Consider the following 19,923-nt stretch of genomic DNA (forward strand, 5'->3'; position numbering starts at 1 on the left):
TAATTTTGATAGAGATTGGTTTGTCAATGCTTTTATGGATAGATATACCATATCTAAGTCTTTGCTAGACTCCCAACTCATGAATATTTTCTCTGTGCTTTTTATGGAAGTTTATGCTTTTTACACCTTCAGTTAATTTTTGTATAACATTTGAAGTTCAGGTCCCAGTTGAATGTTTTTAAACTTTATTTTATACATGAAAGTCCACTTACTCTTCCATTTCTTGAATGGCCATAAGGTCAGACATTCAGGTGGTAAGGACAGATTTAGTGTGTGTATAATGGAAAGGAATACTTTATTTTAAAAGTGGTGGTGGGGGGGCATTTCCAAGGTGGAAGTGGATTAGTAAGCTGGAAAGACAGGTGTCTAAAGTCTTTGACAGCAGGTCTGACCTTTGTTGTCATTTACTCAGCACCCAGCTTCCAGGAGATGTCCAGGGCTCTCTCTGTTACTTACAGCCTGGTGAGGACCACAGCTGCATTTCCTTTTGCAGTGCTGAGTAGTTCCCATGTATGCTAAGCAAGCGCCCTCTCTCGAATTATAATTTGATCACCCATATAAACCTTAAAATCAGTTTGTCCCTACTCACCAGAAATACTCACTGGAATTATGTCAGATACTTGAGTCAGTTGCAGAAAATCCTTTGGTGTGTAAGGTAGGGAGTTGAGTTCTGGGGATTAAACCCAGGGCCTCCTCACACGTACTAGATATTAGATAAGTGCTCTGCCATTGAGCTGTGGCCTCAGCTTTCAGAATCTGTATCTGACTTAGCAAATCACGAACTTAGTATGTTTCTTCATTTGTTTTTCTTGTGTGATTATTTTGTGGCTCAAAGCATACAGATAGCTGTAAATAATTGATTTACTCCCCAGTATTTCATTTCATTGTGTCTGTTTCCACCTGTTTCTTACTGATTGATACTTGGGTAGATGATGATTATTGTGTGTGGGAATTTACATCTTTCAATTTTGTTGAATGACTTCATTAGAATTGGGGAGATTTGTTTTGTTTTGTCTTACATTATTTGTATATGAGTGTGTGTGTGTGTGTGTGTGTGTACATACTCTCAAGCCACAGCTCACATGTGGATGTCAGAAGACAACTTGGGAAGCTGATTCTCTGTTCTACCATGTGGGTCCTAAGGATCGAATCTCAGGTCATCAGGCTCGGCAGCAAGCATCTTACTCATCCATGAGCCATCTTGCCTCCTGGCCATGATTTGTGTGTGGGTGCCACGAGGGTTGTTGTTGTAGTTGTTCTCACAGATAATTTAGCTTTTCTGCATTGATAATCATGCAGTCCTCCTGAATTTTTTCTGAGCTTCATGCTGTCATCAACTAGTTATACCAAATCTATATTAATGCCCAGAACTTCCTCTTGATCCAGTTGTAAGTGTCTGGTTTCTTTGCTTTTTGCTGGCTAAGCTATTTTGTTTTTGAGAAAATATTAGAACTATAGAAGCAATTAAAAACTATGGTCAGTTTCTAGGTATTTTTGTTAGCTTGGCTTTTTTTTTTTTTGAAAATTTTTCTAAAGCCTATGTGTAAAGGAGTTATTTACATGGTCAGTTTAAAAACCTTTCTTGCAGTGGGTAGGAGGGAATCCCAATTTGTTATGACTGTCTTTAAGATACCATATCTCTATAGGGAAGGTCTTTTTTTTTTTTTTTTTTTTGTACATAGAAGTTCTAGATTGTGGCAGCATCAGACTCTTGACTAGTTTTTATTAAAAAGGCCAGCAGCAACAAAAGGTTTTACAACTTCTGAAAACCCTTATCTAACAATTTATTTATAAGAAAGCCTACAGCTTAAAAAGGATTTCTGTCCTGTAATTTTGGAGCAAATAAAACATAATTCTTAGTTTACTTACTTTGATTAATTGTTGTCTAAATATATTTACGCTGCTATATCAAAAAACCCTTAGTGAGGCCGGGTGGTGGTGGCGCACGCCTTTAATCCCAGCACTTGGGAGGCAGAGGCAGGCGGATCTCTGAGTTCGAGGCCAGCCTGGGCTACCAAGTGAGTTCCAGGAAAGGCACAAAGCTACACAGAGAAATCCTGTTTCAAAAAAACCAATAAATAAACAAACAAACAAACAAACAAATAAATAAATAAATAAATAAACCCTTAGTGAATAGCTTATATTCAACAGGATTTTTTTCCACCACTCTGGAAGCTAGGAAATCTAAGATAAAGGAGAGAGCTGATTTGGTGTTTGAAGAGGACCCATTCCTCATAGATGGACCCACTGTTCTCATCCTGATCTTCTCTTAGAGTGTGTTTGAACTTTGGTTCATTTGGTCTTTCTTTTTTTCCTAAAGAATATTCCCAATGTAAGTTTTTTTAGTGGATTGACTATCTTGATCCTGTTGGCGTGTGACTATCATTCAGTCTCAACGACACTTTTGCCTTACGTAGCAGTAAGATTTTCATGAGACTTGAACATTCTTCCTCTTCTAGAAAAGCTGAGGGGGCTTATGCAATGGTATTTTATTTTTACTTTGTCTTTATTAAAAAATACATAACTATTTTCATACATAATCACTTTGATGAAATCCTTTTTCACAAGACATCGTTTGTAGTTAGCTTCTGTACTGTTGCCCAGAGACTGAAAAACTGGACCTATTTGGCTATTCCAGACTAAACTACATCACTCAAGATTTTTGCTATGAAGACAAACACAGAGTAAATCTATGAGTCTTCTTTGTAAATGTTTGTAGTGAGAACATTTGTCTCTGTTTACTGACTGGTTGTCCTGCTTCTTTGAGTGGTTTCCATGAAGTTGTCCTAATCTCTTAGACCCTCACTGTGCAGTTTTTGTCTGTGTGAGCAGTCAGTGAATACCCTTTCAGTGTGTTTATGAGAGTAATTTGTAAGCATACAGTATACTAGAACTGTGCTCTGTAATGAACAAGCACCGTTCCGATTTCCTTTTCTTCTTCTGTTTGCACTTCCTCTTCCCTGAGCTCTGTCTCTTCTTATAAAGATTAGGGACTAGGTATTAGTGGGGTTACCACATCAGGAATGTGCCCTTGGCTGCAAGGGAGTCAATATTTATTTTATTCTATAATTTTATTGGGAATAAATACAGAAACTGGTTTCATGATCATTTTCTTTCTCCCTGAGCATCTGTGTAAACATGGACTTTCTTTTTCCCCATCTTCTAGTTGCAGCAACTGGAGCTCGCCCAGATCCAGTACAGAGATGCTAATCTCACGGCTCTTGCAGCTATTGGACCACGGAAGAAGAGACCGCTAGAGTCAGGAAATGAGGTACTAAAAACAGTGTTTGTTATTTAATTGTTTTAATGTCCAGAAAGTAAGCCAGAAAAAAAACAAAAGACGCAAGGCATGGAAATAGTCTGTCCTGCTCTACATGCTGTCAAGCTTTTCTTGAAATTCTTCTTTGCCACTTTTATAAAATGGATTTTGCCATTTATTTTTTTTTTAAAACATGTGTTCTTTTAGCTTCATTCCTACATATTCTGTCATCCTTTCTAGTCACCATCTCCAGGGATACTGAATTTCACTATTTCCAATTTTAAAAATCTCCATAGGTTAACATTTTGCTAATATTTATTTTTAGTGTGTGTGTGTGTGTGTGTGTGTGTGTGTGTGCCTGTGAGTACAGATGACTGTAGTGGACAGAGGGTGTCAGATCCCCTGGAGTTACAGGTGGTTTTGAGCCATCTGACATAGGTGCTATAAGTAGTCCTTGGTTCTTCTGCAAAAGCAGTATTTACTCCAAGGGCGGATCCATCACTCTAGGCCCCTTTTAACATCTTTATATAATCTCTCTAATATTTATCTAAACCCATCCCACTACTAAGACTGCATCTGCCCTCTTATACCTGAGCACAGAATGTGTTTATATGGCTTAATTATTGTCTTATTCTTTCCTAAATACCATTTTAAAATTTTAATTATTTGTGCACATTTGTGTGTGTGAGTGGGTTATATACATACTCTTGCCTAAATGCACATATGGAGATGAGAGAACAGCCAGCAGGACTCAGTTCTCGCTTTCCACTTTCTCAAAGCAGGGTCTTTCTTGTTTTTGTTGCAGTATTGCTTACTTCAGGTTATCTGGCCTGCAAGCTTCCAGGTGATAATCCCATCTCCACCTCCCATTTCTCCTTAGGAATGCTGGGATTACAAATATTTACCATCATGTCCTGAACTTTTTTACATGGGTATATGCCAGTACTGCATTTAAATGAATCATAATTTATTCAACCACTTTCCCAATAAATACTCAGGTCATTTTCAGGCCTTTGTTTTCATCGCCTCTTAGAATTCTTTTTACTTAAATTGTGTAAGTGAAATTCTGGAAATACTTAGTTGGGTTAAAAATGTCCATATTGAGAAGGAAATTTACTAGAAAAACTCAGGCATGCACAAAGGTAGAGAGAGCAGCATAGTGAGTTCCTGTCCACCTTTTCTGACCTGCCTACCTTACCTCTTCTGCTCTGTCAGCTATCAGTTTACCTGCCATGTTTCCTTTATGTCTGTACCAACTCTCTCAGGTAAGGACGGTTTTTACAAAACCCTTGGCTTGTTTTAAAGTCAGTCCAAGAGTCAGTAGCATTTTATTAATAAATACTATTTGTTGATTTTTGATTATTCGTAATAGTGTAAATAAGAAATAACTAGACTGGTTTCTCATCACTTGTCACTTTAAAATTTTTCTTTTTCCCACGGAATTATGCTTCACAGTTTATTAAAGAAATAGAAACCTTTCCTCTCTTTTTCTGTTCTTCTGGTCTTTATTCATCTAAAGTGTACTTTGCTTGCTTTACATTTGAAAACCTTAATTTTTTTTTAAATCAGGCATCTATTATTGTCTTTTCAGTTTAACTTCTCTTTAGAAATCCCTATATGTTTAGCTGCTTCTTTTATTATTATGCAAGTTCTCACTGTATAGCTCAGGCTAGCCTTGAACTTGGATCCTTCGGCCTCAGCTTCTAAACTCAGGGATTGTAACCATCCTGGCTTTGAAAGCCCTTTCTGAATTAGAATTACATTCTAATACTTTTAGCATTTTCACACTGTGCTTTTTAGGTTTTTTTTTTTTTTTTTTAGCTTTTTCTCATGGTGCTGAGTATTGAACCCAGGGCCTCCCACATTTACCCAGTGTTTCTTTCTGGCTCAGTGTAGCGAACTCTACTTTACCATGCTTTCCCTGTCCTGATGAATTGACCTTTCTGAAACTGTGAGACTGAATGAATCTTTCCTCTCAAAACAAGATAAATCTGGTTTAAGTTTGTTCCTAAATCTCTACATAAGAGCTGAAGTGTAGATTAGCCATGGTAATGATGCACACCTACAATCTCAGTGGAGCCAGGAATTTACAGCCAGCCTTGCTTCCATAGCAAGGTTGAGCCAGGTTTGGCTCTGTAGTGAAACATTGTCTCAAAGGGTGGGGAAAGTTGTTAATGTATGTTTAGTTTTATTTCCTTGGTCCTAATAACTAGTCAACACTTTTTATTTGGTAATTCTTAACTTACTGATTTGAAATGCCACCTTTATCACTGTACAGTTTTGAAGTGAATCTGTCAGTATGAGTGTTATTATGCACACTATGAACCTGTTCTAAGAGAATTTGCTGTGAGTGTGAAAATTTTTTGTGTCTGTTGCATTTGTTTAGTTCTGAATTGAATCTAGCTACATAAGGGAGGAAATTCTCAACTTTTCATTTTCTTTTTTTTTTTTTTAAAGATTTATTTATTTATTATGTATACAGCATGTATGACTGCAGGCCAGAAGAGGGCACCAGATCTCATTACAGATGGTTGTGTGCCACCATGTGGTTGCTGGGAATTGAACTCGGGACCTCTGGAAGAGCAGTCAGTGCTCTTAACCCCTGAGCCATCTCTCCAGGCTGAAATTCTCAACTTTTAAATGAACATGAATTTTAGTATTCACTAGTGGCTACTGACTATTTTATTGGACTATACAAAAAGACTGTTCTTCTGGCCTATATCTTAGTTTGTTAGTTATTTTGTTAGTTCTGTGGATTACATTGAGAGCCTCACATAGTTTGTCAGTGAGATACATTCTTGCTCCTGTGTATCTATTAATATTTTATTCCTGAAACCTTTTTCAAATACCGTCTGAACCATTTTAAGTGTGTAGGTAATTAGTATTGAACATATTCACATTATTGAAAGATTTCACATACTTTTACATCTTATAAGACTAAAACACTATACTGATTAAACAATTCTTCATTCCCTAAGACCCTTGTAAGCCTCACTCCACTCTGCTTCTGTAAATCTGACTACTCAGATATCACACATAAGTGGGATTAGATAGTATTCTTTCTTTCACTACTGGTTTATTTGACTTAGTATAATGTCCTCAATGTTTCAGATACCAATATACTTAAAAATGTGATAAAGATAGTTCATGAGAGTATTTTCTACTTTCCTAGCGCTGGACAACTCACTACCCTTTGTTTTTTGTTCATATGTATGTAAATTGGGTAAATATCAAGATGTAGCATGATATTTCATCGAGTATATGACTGTGAACAGGCCTTCTTACCATACTTTTTGTGTCAAGAATATTATAAATTTTTTAAACCCACTTAGTAACTGTGTTTAATGTTGTAACTCATTTAAGAATGCTTCCTAAGCTCCTGACCTACTTTCCTAGTCTAGTGACATTATATAACAAAGTCTGTTCAGTTGACTCCTGGTGAGAACTCGTTGCAGCACATGGGGTAATAAATAAGTACATGTACAGGTCTGAGTTTGATTCTTAACTGTGGTAAGCTTTTAAATGTGGAGAGTCCTTTAAGCTTTGTTCCTCAGTTATCCCAGTAGGTTGAAATGGTACAGCACTTGCTTTGTCATGCTTTATGAATTGACTTTTATAAACTCTACTATCAAGTAAGTGCTTAATAGTTTATCTTTGTCATCATAATAGAAATATCATTGTTTCAGTTCAAATGGCTCAGAGTGAGTTTGAAATGCTGACCACTAGACTCTCTAGGCCACTGGCTCTCAACCTTCCTAATGCTGCAACCCTTTAATGTAGTTCCCCATGTGTTGACCCTCCTCCCCATTTACCATAACATTATTTTTTTTTGCTGCTTCATAACTGTAATTTTGCTACTGTTATGAATCATAATGCAGATATCTGATATGCAAGATATCTGGTATGCAACCCCTGTGAAGAGGTCTTTTGACCCCAAGGGGTTACGACTCACAGGTGCTCTAGGCCTTCACTTTAGTCATATTTGACTTTGTTGCAAATTTTAGAGATCTTAAGTCCTGATTTCTTGTAAGACTTATTTTTAAATTTATTTAGTATGAATGTGTATGCATGTGCACATGACACTGCGTGCCTATGGAGGATAGAGGAGAACTTTATAGAGTTGGCTCTTTCCTTCCAGCTTGTTAAGACCAATGAGCTTAGTGGGCTTGCTTACACAGCACAAGTGAGGAGCTACTTATAGGAGTCCTGAAATAGCTGTGTCATCTCAAAATTTCCCCCCATGGATGGCGACCTTCTAGAAGCTGCATCATGAAGCCATGCTTTCTATTGACCTTACACTTCTGTATAATCTATTATCTTTTAAGATGTCCCACCTGTGGAAGGGAGTAGTACCTGGAATTCTGGATTAGGGATTCGTGACCCTCCTTCTCTCCCTACCAGCTGTGGCAACAGGATAAAGTCCAAGGTGGCAATATACCATGCAGAGGAAAAACCACTGTCCAAACTATCAATATTAAAATGCAAACATACTAATCTTTACTTTCAGAAAGATATTCTGTACCTTTTGAAAAATCTTATACCACAAACTTTCCTAGCACTTTCTGTTGTAGGTATTCAGATAGAACATTTTAGAATAATACTTAGGGTTCTATTAATATTAGTGATTGTAGTAGCTTTTTTTCCCCCTAACTCTGACTTACTTGTTCAAGTTGTTTTTGAGTAGTTTGTTTGGGGTGATAGCAGGGAGAGGAGGAAGAGGATTTCCAAAAGTTTATGAATGAAGAAACAGCAATAAAATTAGGATAAATGAATGATGGTGCTATAAAAGAATCATGTTTAAGAATCCTTTCTACATGTTTTCTTTGTCATTTTTGGGTCCCCATACCTGACTCCAAAAAACACAAGTCATACTCTACTAAATAGCTCTAGGAATGAGGTGATCTTATTAGACTCTACTGTATTTTAAATTAAAAATACAAAGATACACTGGGGTTCTAAAGTCAAACAAATTTTATTTTGCATCTGTTATATGTTAAATATAATAATAAAGAAATAATGATAAGACAACAGCAGTCAGTCCAGGGAAAGGGAAAGCTAATACATGACTTCTTTCAGGAATGAGGTTTATTTGGAGAAAGGGCCTCCAGGCCGCGATGGGTCCTGGGGAGGGAGGCGAAGCATTAAAGAGTAAAACGCACAATATGTGAAGGGCCAAAATATGATTGAGGGTCTTAAATGGGAACAGCAGCTTCCTTGCAAAGCCTGGAGAGGAGCTTTATAAAGAGCAAGAGCAAGAGAACATAGAGGAGGGGAAGGAAGGGATAGTATCAGACTTTTTAATAGAAGTTCTGTGGGGTCTGGCAGGAAATTTCACATCACATGATTTGGTTCAACATAGAGTATATGAACAGGAGTGTAGAAGAGCCAGGACTTGGTTAGTAACATAAATCAGGGCCTGCTGTTAGGACACAGGACAAAGAGCTTTCTTAACTCTCAGTTAGGGGAAGCCTCCAGGGAAACATGGCCTGATCTCTGCAGTCTGTAGGACCTGTCTTAAAGGGGCAAGCATACAATTTTTTATATATAGGAAATAAACTGAGCCTGTTTGAAGAAGAATTGAAAGTTAACTATAAATCAGTGTTGAAGTAATATAAAAGTAATAAAATGCATAGTATGTTGGACAAGTTTTCTTTAGTTTTATTAGTTCCTGACCCCTTGAGATAGCTGAATAAAGTAATTAACATTGATTTGACAAGTTAGTATTGAGTGCTTGCTATTTTAAAATCTTTTATGAGTTAATTACTTTTTTGCTAGCATTTGAACCCAGGGCTTTGTGTATGCTAGTCATGCACTCTACCACTGAGTTACAACCTCAACCAGAAAAAAATCAATTTTATTCTTCTGAAAAAGAGAAAAATATTTGAAGTCCCATTAATAGCCCTAAATTTCTTATCTAATTTGGGGGGGATAAATTCTGAGAGTTATAATGGTACAAACTTCCCTGTCTTATTCCTTGTGATCCTATATTACAAATTCAGTATCTTAGCATGTTGTGGGTACTTACTGGACAACTGCTGACTGGATTCCTAAAACACTCTGGTTTGTGAAGAAGTCTGTGGAGTAGGTCGCTAGCCCCCACTCTGTTCATCTTTGCAGTCATATTCCTTCCACCTCCCAGTCCTGTTATTTCTGTACAAGTGCAAGACAGCTACTTTAGTCCCTAGAAATCATGCACTTCATTTTATTGATGCACGCAGAAAGTGTTCAGCATGGGTTTCCTGCTCATAACCAAAAAAGAATTCAGGAGAGGCTAGATGTTGTGTCCTGAAAAGCCCTCGATGGTTCAAAGTTGGGTAGAGTTCTCTCCAACATTGATCTGCCCGTATTAGGTAGGAGGGAACATCAGGAGGCAGAGAGCGATGGATTCCACTGCTCATTGATTCTTTGTGTGTCGTTTAACCAGAACACCACTGACATGGAAAGTCCAGATTGAATTTTTACTTCCTCAAAGGCATAGATAGTAGGTACTTTTTCTGCCATCTGTTTTCACTATGCCACCAAGACCAATTTTCTAAGTGTTCCTCATGTACCTAGACTGGAGTACTTAAAGCAGCAGTGATGGGAGAGACCCTGCCTCAACAAGGTGAAAGGCTAGAACTGACACCCAGAGACAGCCCTCTGACCTTCCCTGCTTGCACATACATGTGTGCATAATCGCGCGCGCACGCGCGCGCGCGCACACACACACACACACACACACACACACACATACACACACACACACACACACTAGTTTTTAAGAAATAAGCAATGAATAGGAGAGTTATGAATTTTAAAGTCAGGATACCCCAAAAACATTTAAGAAAGAAAAAGGTGAAGATGGTATGCTGACATTGTATTGTATTATATTGCTAAATTGATACTGTGCTTTCCAGAATTGCTTTTCTCATATAGCTTCTGGTTAGCATGGGCTATGAGGTATTACATGTCTCATATTTAATGTTCCTTTATTAAGTACTAGTCAGAAATGTGTGCCATAAACAACTGTGAAAGAGTAGAACATAAGTTCTTGAGTTAGTTCTGGGTTTTATAAAATTGGTTCTCTGGTCTAATTAGACAATATTCACCCTGTTTTTAATGACAGCAGAGACACAGATGACATTCAGTGGCAAACAAGGTACATTTACACTTTGAACACTACAAATAAGGAATAAAGATTTGTGGAGAGCCAAGTCTAACAAAAACAGGGATAATGACATAGATTGTTCTCTTCAAAATGTACTGTAGAACCTAAAGAAGAAAGAGGCTTTAAATTCTGAGCTCAGATACTGCAAAAGGAAGTTAAAGCCCTTGTTTGCCCTAAAAGAAACTTTTACCGTTTGTAGCCAAAGGCACAGACTTGTTGAAACCAAATCCAAAGTCTACAAGGATTTGAGTTACAATTTCAAATTGAATTTCCAGCTGTGTAGTGTTAACATTTAACACTTTTGAGGAAAGGGTGGGAACCTTGAACTCCTCAGTGCTGCATAAATTTAAACCAATTCTTCTAGCCCTGTGTGAAGGAGTTAGTCTCCCAAGTAATCTGTTTTGGCTTCTCTTAGGGTAGTTGTTTTGTAATGGCTAACTGATCTTCCTTAGAACTAGCCTTGGCCACCTCTTACTGCTTTTATGCATACTCAGGTTCCGGTAGTCCCCAAAGGTGAGATGTGAAGTGTGACCCATGAGAAGATGGGATACCCTAAACAGACTGTTTTTCTTTTTTGCCTCCTGTTGCCCAAGAGCTAGTGTGAGAATGGATCTGAAATGGTGGGGTCAGAGGAGAAGGAATATATAGATTGGATGAGGCCAAATTCATTGATAGAAGCTTACTAAGCACTGATTGCTGATAGGTTTATGGCAGTGGGCTAGGAGTGGCTTGAGCAGGTTTTCGGTTTGTTGACTTAAAAAGCTAGATGTGTAGGTAGTCTATACCATGCAAAACAGACTAGGCAATAGAACTCTTACTTGGATATTCCAAGTACTTGTTTACAGAGGCTGGAGAGATTAAGATGTTGGAGGGGATTTATCATGTTAGAATTGATCACTTGTCTTCTGGGTAGATCTAGAGGACAGTTTTTTGTTTGTTTGTTTGTTTGTTTTTTTAAACTTACTCCTTTATGTTATATGCCCATGTGCATGCCATGGCATGCATGTGGAGGTCAGAGGACAACTTGTGGAAGTTGGTTCTCTTGAGAACACTCTTTTAAAAGTCATAACTATGAGAATATATACTTGACAGAAGGCTCAACATTGTTGAAAAGTTCTGTTGTCTCTTTGCTTTATGCTAATAATGATAAGCATTTGCACTGTCAGACTAGATTTCTTGAACTTATTGGTAATAACGGGATTACAAGTGATGATAAAAGCCAGTAGTGGCTCTAAATTGCCAAAGACAGACAAATACAGTGACTGTAGTGGCCAGCAAAGCCAATACAGTAGTCACTCTAGTCTGAGCTACAGAGATTCTGAGACTTCACAGGTAGGAAATCAATAAGCAACCTATTGAGTCTTCCTTGACTTTTATAAACAAGAGACTTCTAGGTCTGATGGCCAGAAGTATGAATTGATTAATTTGGTAAAGTCAATCTACAGACATAAGCCAGTTATGTCTTCACAGACGTGAAGACCTTTAAGTGAAGGGAAAAGCAGTTCTTGGGAACAGACCATGCTACACAGCTAGAAGTTTGTGCTTTAATCTCCTAGTCTTTTCCTCTGGACTTGAAACCGTTTACCAGTGTGACTGCGCATCAGAGAAGGAAATAATTGGACTTTTAAGGAATTGTTAGGTATTGGTTCTGAACCTTACATGAAATCTAGAAGACCCAAAGTACTGATGTATTCCACCAGTGTCAGTGGAGTTTAGGCTTTGGTCCATTGCACATTTCCACATTTCTGGAATGCATAGGGGTTTTTGTTTTGGTTTTCGAGGTTTTTTTTTATGTTATGTAACTTTATTTTATGTGCATTGGTATGAAAATGTCAGATCCCCTAGAACTGGAGTTATAGACAGTTGTGAGCTGCCATGTGGGTGCTAGGAATTAAAACCAGGTCCTCTGGAAGAGCGATCAGTGCTCTTAACCACTAAGCCCTTTCTCCAGCCCCTAGAATGCATAGTCTTAATGAACAAGTTCAACAACTTTTAAATTTCCGTATTGGCCCATGAAAGTGAAGAAAAACAAGTGGAAGCCTACTAATATGCTAAACTGTCTCCTTGGGAGGATTGCAGGGCCACCATCAGGGACCTGAGAAATGCAGTCATGATGCCTATTGAGAGTCACAGTAGATTGTCATGCCTTTAATCCTGAAGTCATGTGAATTAGAGTTGTCCCACATGTGATTTTGTTGGAGAAGAAAATGGTGGCAGCCCCTGGCTTTTAGCATGCAGGGCTTATCTGGCGCATCCTTTTCTCCTTCAGACCTCTGAGGAAAGATGCTAGAAAAATGCGTTTTCTGCAGCCAGGTCAGCAGTGTGCCTTCATTAGTCTTATCTACTCTCAGGGTTACCTGAAGCCTATGTACACACCCTTACAAGGGTGGTCTGAACACACGTGCCAGCATATCGATACCATGTTGACTTATCTGGTAAACAAGAAGTAACAACTCCTGTAGACATTTTCATGAGGTACATGTATAATAAATATTAAACCCACTAAAATTCATGGTGAATTTCTCAGGGATTGAATGGCGTAGAACATGTTGAAATGCCTTTTCTAATAATAATAATAGTAGTAATAATAATAATAATAATAATAAAAAATAATCTAGTCACTGCCATCACAAAGAAGAGGTGCATTTGGACTTTGAAAGGCAGCATGCTCCTTCTGTGATAGAAAGATTGTCCTCTGAGCCTGCTTTCTTCTGTGGTTCCCCAGACTCCAAAGCCAGCCCCTTTCTTGTTAGTGACTGGTAAATCCTGCCTTATTCCTAGCAAGCCATTCATTTTTACTTTTCCCAGAGCACGTTCTTTTTCTTGCCATATACCTTTTAAGTCCTTAGATTGCTGCTGATTTTATATCTTCCTTTCCTATTCCATTTTAATGTTTAAAGTAAAAATTTTAATGTTTAAAGTTAAAATTTTTACTTTAATCTAAAAAAGTTTTATTATGAGAAATTAAGACTTACCCTTATTCTGTTAGTAGGGTTTTTTGTTTTGTTTTGTTTTGTTTTTTTTGAGGCAGGTTATCATGTAGCCCAGGCTGGCCTTCAACCTGCTGTGTAGGTGGTGGCCTGAAGCTTCTGATCTTCTTGCCTTCACCTACTGAGTGCTATAGGCACATTTATACTACCACTCTCAGCTTCTGTCATGACTTAATGAGATTCATTTTGTTATGTTATCTTTGGTAGCCTACTTTTTTATTTAATGATCTAATCTGTACACTTCCCAAGTCATTAAATGCTACTTTATACATTTCGTTGTATAATTTATGCCTCTCTGTATTGTTAAGTATGTTTAGTTTCTAGAATAATGTGTGGGTTTTTTTGTAATGAAATTTTGGGCCATGGTTTTGACTTTTTCCTTTCAAACTTAAAAAATAGAATTGATAGTAAAAATGAATGTTTTAAGCCAAGGAGATGGCTTAATAGGTAACTGTGACTGCAGTTAACCTGATAACCCTTCGTTTAATTCCCTGGACCACATGATGGAAGAAGAGAACCTAATCCTGTAATTTGTCCTCTGACCTCCACAGGAACACCAGAGCATGCCCCTCTCCCCCAATGAATGAATGAGTAAATAAATATAATTTTAAAAATTGAGTGGCTGGGGACTAACAGATTAACTCAAAAGGGAAAGATGTATTAGATACAGTGATGAGAAGAACAGAACTAGGTTTCCATTTTCTTAGAGGGCAATCATCTAAAAGTTAGCTTGCTTTTTTTTTTTGAAGCAGTGCTGGATTTGTGTTCTGGCATTTTCCGACTTTTAATTCAGAACTATGATGTGGACACAAACAAATGGTGAAAGTATTATGTTCCTTTTTAGCAGCTGACCATTATATGCTAATGATTAAACTAAAAATTTGTATGATGTAGGGGGAAAAAAGCTGAAACATCTTGGAGCAGTCTATGAACCTTTTAGGAATCCTTTCTGCTCTTGAGTGTTTCATTGTTAGTACTCTATAGCTACATTAAGTGTTTTGGATAAGGTTCTCCTGAGGGCACATGGTGTTTATATGTAGCATTTAAGAACTTAATTTTTTCTTTGAAAGTGTGTTCATTAAAGTTAACTTAATGGTAAGCTTATGCTGAGAAAGTTGCTTGCTTAAAATCGCATAGCTTTACATTTATTTCTGTGAGCTTTCAGGATCCCAGAAGCATTTCTTGAAATGTTGTACCTATCTTATTATATGCATGCTTTTTCTGTAATTTAGACTAATACTACTCTTATGTTGTAGCATTCTTACTTAACTCACTATATTGTTGCAAATATTCCTTAATGCTTTGTTTCAAACTCTTATGCAGCTACTTGGCTCAACTTTAGTGATTTTTAAAAAGCATGAATTGCTTGTTATATAGGATTAATGTAATAAGTATTAGTCAGGTTTTAGAGAGCTTTCTAAAATGATAGGTAAGTACTAATTAACAACAAATCACATTTATTGTCGGAAGATTACTACAAGTGGCTTTCCTTAATTGAAATGACAGTTAAGTTCTCTGTGCTGTTTGCCCAAATTAGATGTTCAGGTTTTCAATTAATGTTACCTGTAAAAAAAAAGTTTCCATCAAAAAACAGTGAATCTATTTTAGATATGCTTGTAGTAGTAACTTTGTGACATTAGAACTCCTGTTTTTACTTTCTCCACAAGAATTCCAGAGTATTGACTAGGAGAATATAATTGATTGTGAAATGTTTATTTGAGCTTATTTTTTGTTTAGACTTTGCAGCACCTACAAATTTTTAGTTTGAGTGGGTTGTTGATACTTGATTTATGAACAGTAAATTCACCATTTTTCCCTTTTTATTATTCTTTATGTCTTTCACATCATGCATCTCCATCCCATTCATTTCCCGTCCCTTTGTATCCACCCTCTGCACTTGCAACCTCCCCCAAAATAAAATAAAATAAAATAAAATTTGAGAGAAGGAAGAAATGAATCTAAGAAAGCTGTAAGCAACACAGTCATTCGGTAAACCCTTTTAGCCATTTATCTTTATTTGCAAGTGTTCATTGCAAAGAGTCATTGGTCTGGTTTGAGGCCTCTGGTTTCTGCTACACTGTGGATGCTGACCCCTCACTGGGACTCCTCTTGGTTATCCCTGTTGTCGTCCTGTGTCATGGAGATCCTGCAGCTTTGGGTCTGCAGGATAGGTCCGTTCACATGCTCCAGCAGATCATAGATGGGGTGGATATTGGGGTGGGCTAACTCATAACCCTGGTTCTGGGCCTGAGTAGTTGCAGGGTTGGTCAGCCTGCCAGCTCTCCTTTGTCTTCACCACTAGATTGAGCTCTCCTGCATTGTCCTGGGCAAGTTCACCCCTTGCAGTGATGAGCAAGGGGCGGGGCAAGTTCTCCTGCTTTCATGTCCTCAGGGTCAGATCTCCCACACCTACACCTTCAGGGTCAGTTCAGCTCTGCTGTGTTGCCCAGGTGTGATGTGATGTAGGGGACCACTCTTCTGATTGCTGAAGCTGGTGAGGGCCAGGGCTAGCTCTCCCACCTGCTTCAGAAGTTGATTGGGGGGGGGGGGGTGGCAGAGAGAGGCATCTCTTCCTTATGGATGCCACCACATGATAGATGGGTAATAGGGACAGTTCTCCCATGCTCACAACTTCAGAGTTGGCTCACCCACACCTCCATCAATGGGGTTGGCTCTATTGTGCTGCCTACTCGAGGTGCTGGGCCTGCTCTCCTGAGTGTTGCAGCTGGTGGCAGGCAGGGGCAGCTCTCCCACCCTTATGAACTCAGAGTCTCAAGTGTTGATGGAGGGGGTAAGGGGAGATTCACCATTTTAAACTGTACAACTCAGTGATTGTCAGTATTTTCACCACACAGTGCAGTTATCACCACTCTAACCCTTGAATATATTTGTCACAACTAGTCATCAGCTTTGGGACTTTTTCTCAAAATTTTGTCTCTTTGAACTGGCTATGTTGGTACATACCTTTAATCCCAGCACTTGGAGGAAGATGCAGGTGGATCTTTGTGAATTTGAGGCCAGCCTGGTCTATGGAGTGAGCTCCAGGATAGCCAAGGATACACAGATTAAACCCTGTCTCTAAAAATAAAAATGGCTCGTTTGGAATAGTGTCCATATAATCCAAATGGGCATTCATGTAAGTAGAATTGTGTCATGGTTTGCCTTTCATGTTCAGCTTTTTTCACTTAACGTGGTTTTGTGGTCTATACATGGTGTAGAATACATCAGCTGTTGTTTCTGGTTTTGTTGGAATAATCCGTTTTGTGAATGCACAGTGCTTTGTTTATCCTTTTGTCAACTTTTAGACATTAGGTTGTTTGCCCTTTTAGAGAACTAAAAATAATGCCATTCTCATTCATAAACAAGTTGATGTGTTCTTGGTTTTCCTTTCTCTTGGTATGTCTCTAGTAGACTTACAGAATCAAATGAAACCTGATGTTTGATATTTTGAGGAGCTGAAAAACTGCTTTTCATGGTGATTGTACATGTCATTTACAATGCAGGATAGTTCCAATGCCTCCTGGATACCACTTACTATCATCTGAATTTTAAAACCGTAGCTCTCCTAGTGAGTGTGAAGTGTATCTCACTTGTGGATTTGTTTGCATTTCCCTGATGACTAAAGATGTTAAATATGTTTTCATGTGCTTACTGACCATTCACCCATCTATTTGTGGAAATAAAGTCCAGTCTAGTCTTGATTGTTTATGCTTTGAGGATCATAACCAAGAAACTATTATCTAATACAATTCCACAAAGATTTATATCTCTGTTTAACTTCTTAAAGATTAACACATTCTAGCCCTTATATTTACTCTATCTTTGATTTGTTTGACATGTTGTGAATCACATCAAATTCATTCTTCTAGATGAGGGAGATGGCTCAGCAAGTGTGTTATTCCTGATGAACCGAGTTCAATACCTGGGACCCACTTTGTGGAAGAGAACTCATTCCCCTGGAGTTGCCCTCCAGCATCCACACATGAGCCGTAGTGTGCGTATATGAACACACATAAACAGGATGAATCAATCATCAATCATCAATCAATCAATAATTAAAAAAATTCTTTTTTCTGTTATTGAAAATAGCTTCTTTTCATATACTACATTCTGATTATGGTCCCCCCCCCCCCAAATCCTCCCAGTTTCTCCCCATCTCACCTCCCATCCCACCCTTTTGGTCCGTCATCAGAAAACAAACAGGCATCTAAGGAATGATAAAGTTAAATAAGATAAAACAAAAACAAACAAATTGAAATAGGACAAAGCAAACAGAAGAAAAAGCCAGAGAAACAAACATAGACACAGACACACATTCACACAGACAGGAATCCCATTTAAAAACACTGAAAACCATAATATATATATATGCAGAGGTGCTGTAAGGTTTAGAAAAAAAAAAAAAAGCCCTGATACGACATTGTGTAACCAAGAACCTCTAAAGACTCCATTGAGTTCATTTTGTGTTTGCCGTCTCCTGCTGGGCACTGCGCCTGCTCCTAAGAGTGGTTTCCCCAGTGAGACTCGCTCTGAAAAAAATATTTCACTTTCAAGTATTTGTCATTTGGAGCTAGCTTTTGGATTAAGGATTGGAGCGTGTGTTCACTTCCCTCTCAGCGCTGGGACCTCTTGTGGTGCAGCCCCAAGCATGCTGTCACAGCCTCTGTGAGTTCTTATGTGCATCAGTCCTGCTGTGTTTAAAAGGCCTGTTTCCTGGGTGTCCTCCATCCCACTGGCTCTTAACACTCCTCTTCCTTAGGGTCCCCTGGTCCTAGAGGGGAAGAAGTTGATAGACACATTCCATTTAGGGCTTACACTCTGCACATTGACTGTGAGTCTCTGTATTTGTTCCCATCTGCTTCAGGAGGAAACTTCTCTGATGATGGCTGAGCAAGGCACTGATCTGTTTCCTTGACCATCGACATCCAGTTGTCTGGCATCAGTTTTATAAAGACCATTCTTTTCCCACAGAAGGTTCTCAACAACCTCGTCAGACCCAGTTGATAGTCAGAGTTACTTCTGGTCTGTCAGTTTTACTCCATTCATCTTTATGCTGCATTTGATCACTTCAGTACTGTAACTTTTATAGTAAGTCTTGAAATTAAGAAATAAGAATCCTTTAACCTTTTTTTTTTTTAACTTTGAAGTGTTTGGACTATTATGGCTCTCTTAAATTTTTCACATTTTAGAATCAGATTGGTATTTTTATCCAAAGATGTGATATTTTGATAGAAATTAAATTTAATATATAGATTAATTTGAATAATATTGCTATCTTAACAATATGAAAGATTTCAGTCAGTGAACATGGTGTGTGTGTGTGTGTGTGTGTGTGTGTGTGTGTGTGTGTGTGTGTGTGTGTTGCTTTTCTCATTGCTGTGACAGGATACCCGGCAGAAACAGAGAGGGAAATACATTTTTGCTTACATTTCCAGAGGATTAGAGTCTTCTATGATGGATAGACATAGCAGAGGGCTTGATCCGTATGCCAGAATACATGGCTATTATTTTTTAAATGGTTTTTTAAATGCTTCTACCAGGAAGCAGAAGCTGGAGTAAGAATTAGGACCGGCTACAACTTAAGAAGGGCCCCTCAGCAACCTAATTTTCCAGCTTGGTCTTATTTCACCTCCTAAACATTCCTAAAGTTTCCTGAAGCTGTACTACCCAACTAGGGGCCATAGAGAAGGTAATTTATGCTTGATTTAGTTTAGAATGTGTTATTCAAGGAGGTTTTAGTTTTTTACCATGTATTGCTATCGAGGACATGTATGTGTTTATGTGTGTGAGCCAGTGCTACACATACATGGGTCCTTCAGAAAGTCCTGTACGTATATTATTTCACTCAGTAATTTGATTTCCAATGGTATTTCTTATGTGTTTATTGGTTTTATTTTTTCTAGAAATACCAATAAAACCAATATTCCTCATTTACTTGAGTCAGTCTTAGACATAGCAAATAAAAGTATGTATTTTTTTCCCCTTAGAGATTAAGCAAGTAATGCTGGGTAAGTCATCAATTTTAGAATTTGAATGGTGAGATAGATTAAGTCTACTAATTGGATTTTGTTTGTTTGTTTTAAATGCTGCTTGCATGTGCTTTTGGCAGAGGATTAGCTCAGAGTATTCTCAACTATGGGCAGTACCTTCTCCTGTGGTGTGTTTGGAAATGTGTGGAATGTCATTTCGACACTACAACTCTGAGTGTTATTTTGTCATTTTGATATTGTGACTCCCTTCAAACATGTTATTAGAATTTGGTAGCTGGATTCCACTAATGTGAAGAAGCATTGAGCAATATGAGGGGTCAGGTCCACCCACTTAAAGCTACCCAAAATTCTGTTGTTATTCCCATTGAGAAATAGATAGTTAAATTTCTCAGTAACACTTGGAGGAGTTAGCCATAGTCTAGGTTGGATTTTTTTTGTTTGTTTTGTTTTGTTTTGTTTTTAAAGACAGGTCTCATGTAGCTTAGGTTGGACTCCAACTTGGTATGTATTAGAGGATGTTCTTGAATTTTACATCCT

At 38.0% G+C, this 19,923-nt stretch overlaps 1 protein-coding gene across 1 annotated transcript in view; it reads left to right on the top strand.

Moving 5' to 3' along the window:
- Positions 1 to 19,923, top strand: part of Taf4b (TATA-box binding protein associated factor 4b) — a 123,038-nt gene that overhangs the window by 83,584 nt on the left and 19,531 nt on the right. Inside the window, exon 14 of the mRNA XM_059246361.1 lies at positions 3,167 to 3,271. Within this exon, the coding sequence (XP_059102344.1) occupies positions 3,167 to 3,271 (105 nt within the window). The remainder of the gene's footprint in view (positions 1 to 3,166; positions 3,272 to 19,923) is intronic.

This window comes from Peromyscus eremicus, chromosome 19 (genome assembly GCF_949786415.1).
Source record: "Peromyscus eremicus chromosome 19, PerEre_H2_v1, whole genome shotgun sequence".
Classification (NCBI taxonomy): domain Eukaryota; kingdom Metazoa; phylum Chordata; class Mammalia; order Rodentia; family Cricetidae; genus Peromyscus; species Peromyscus eremicus.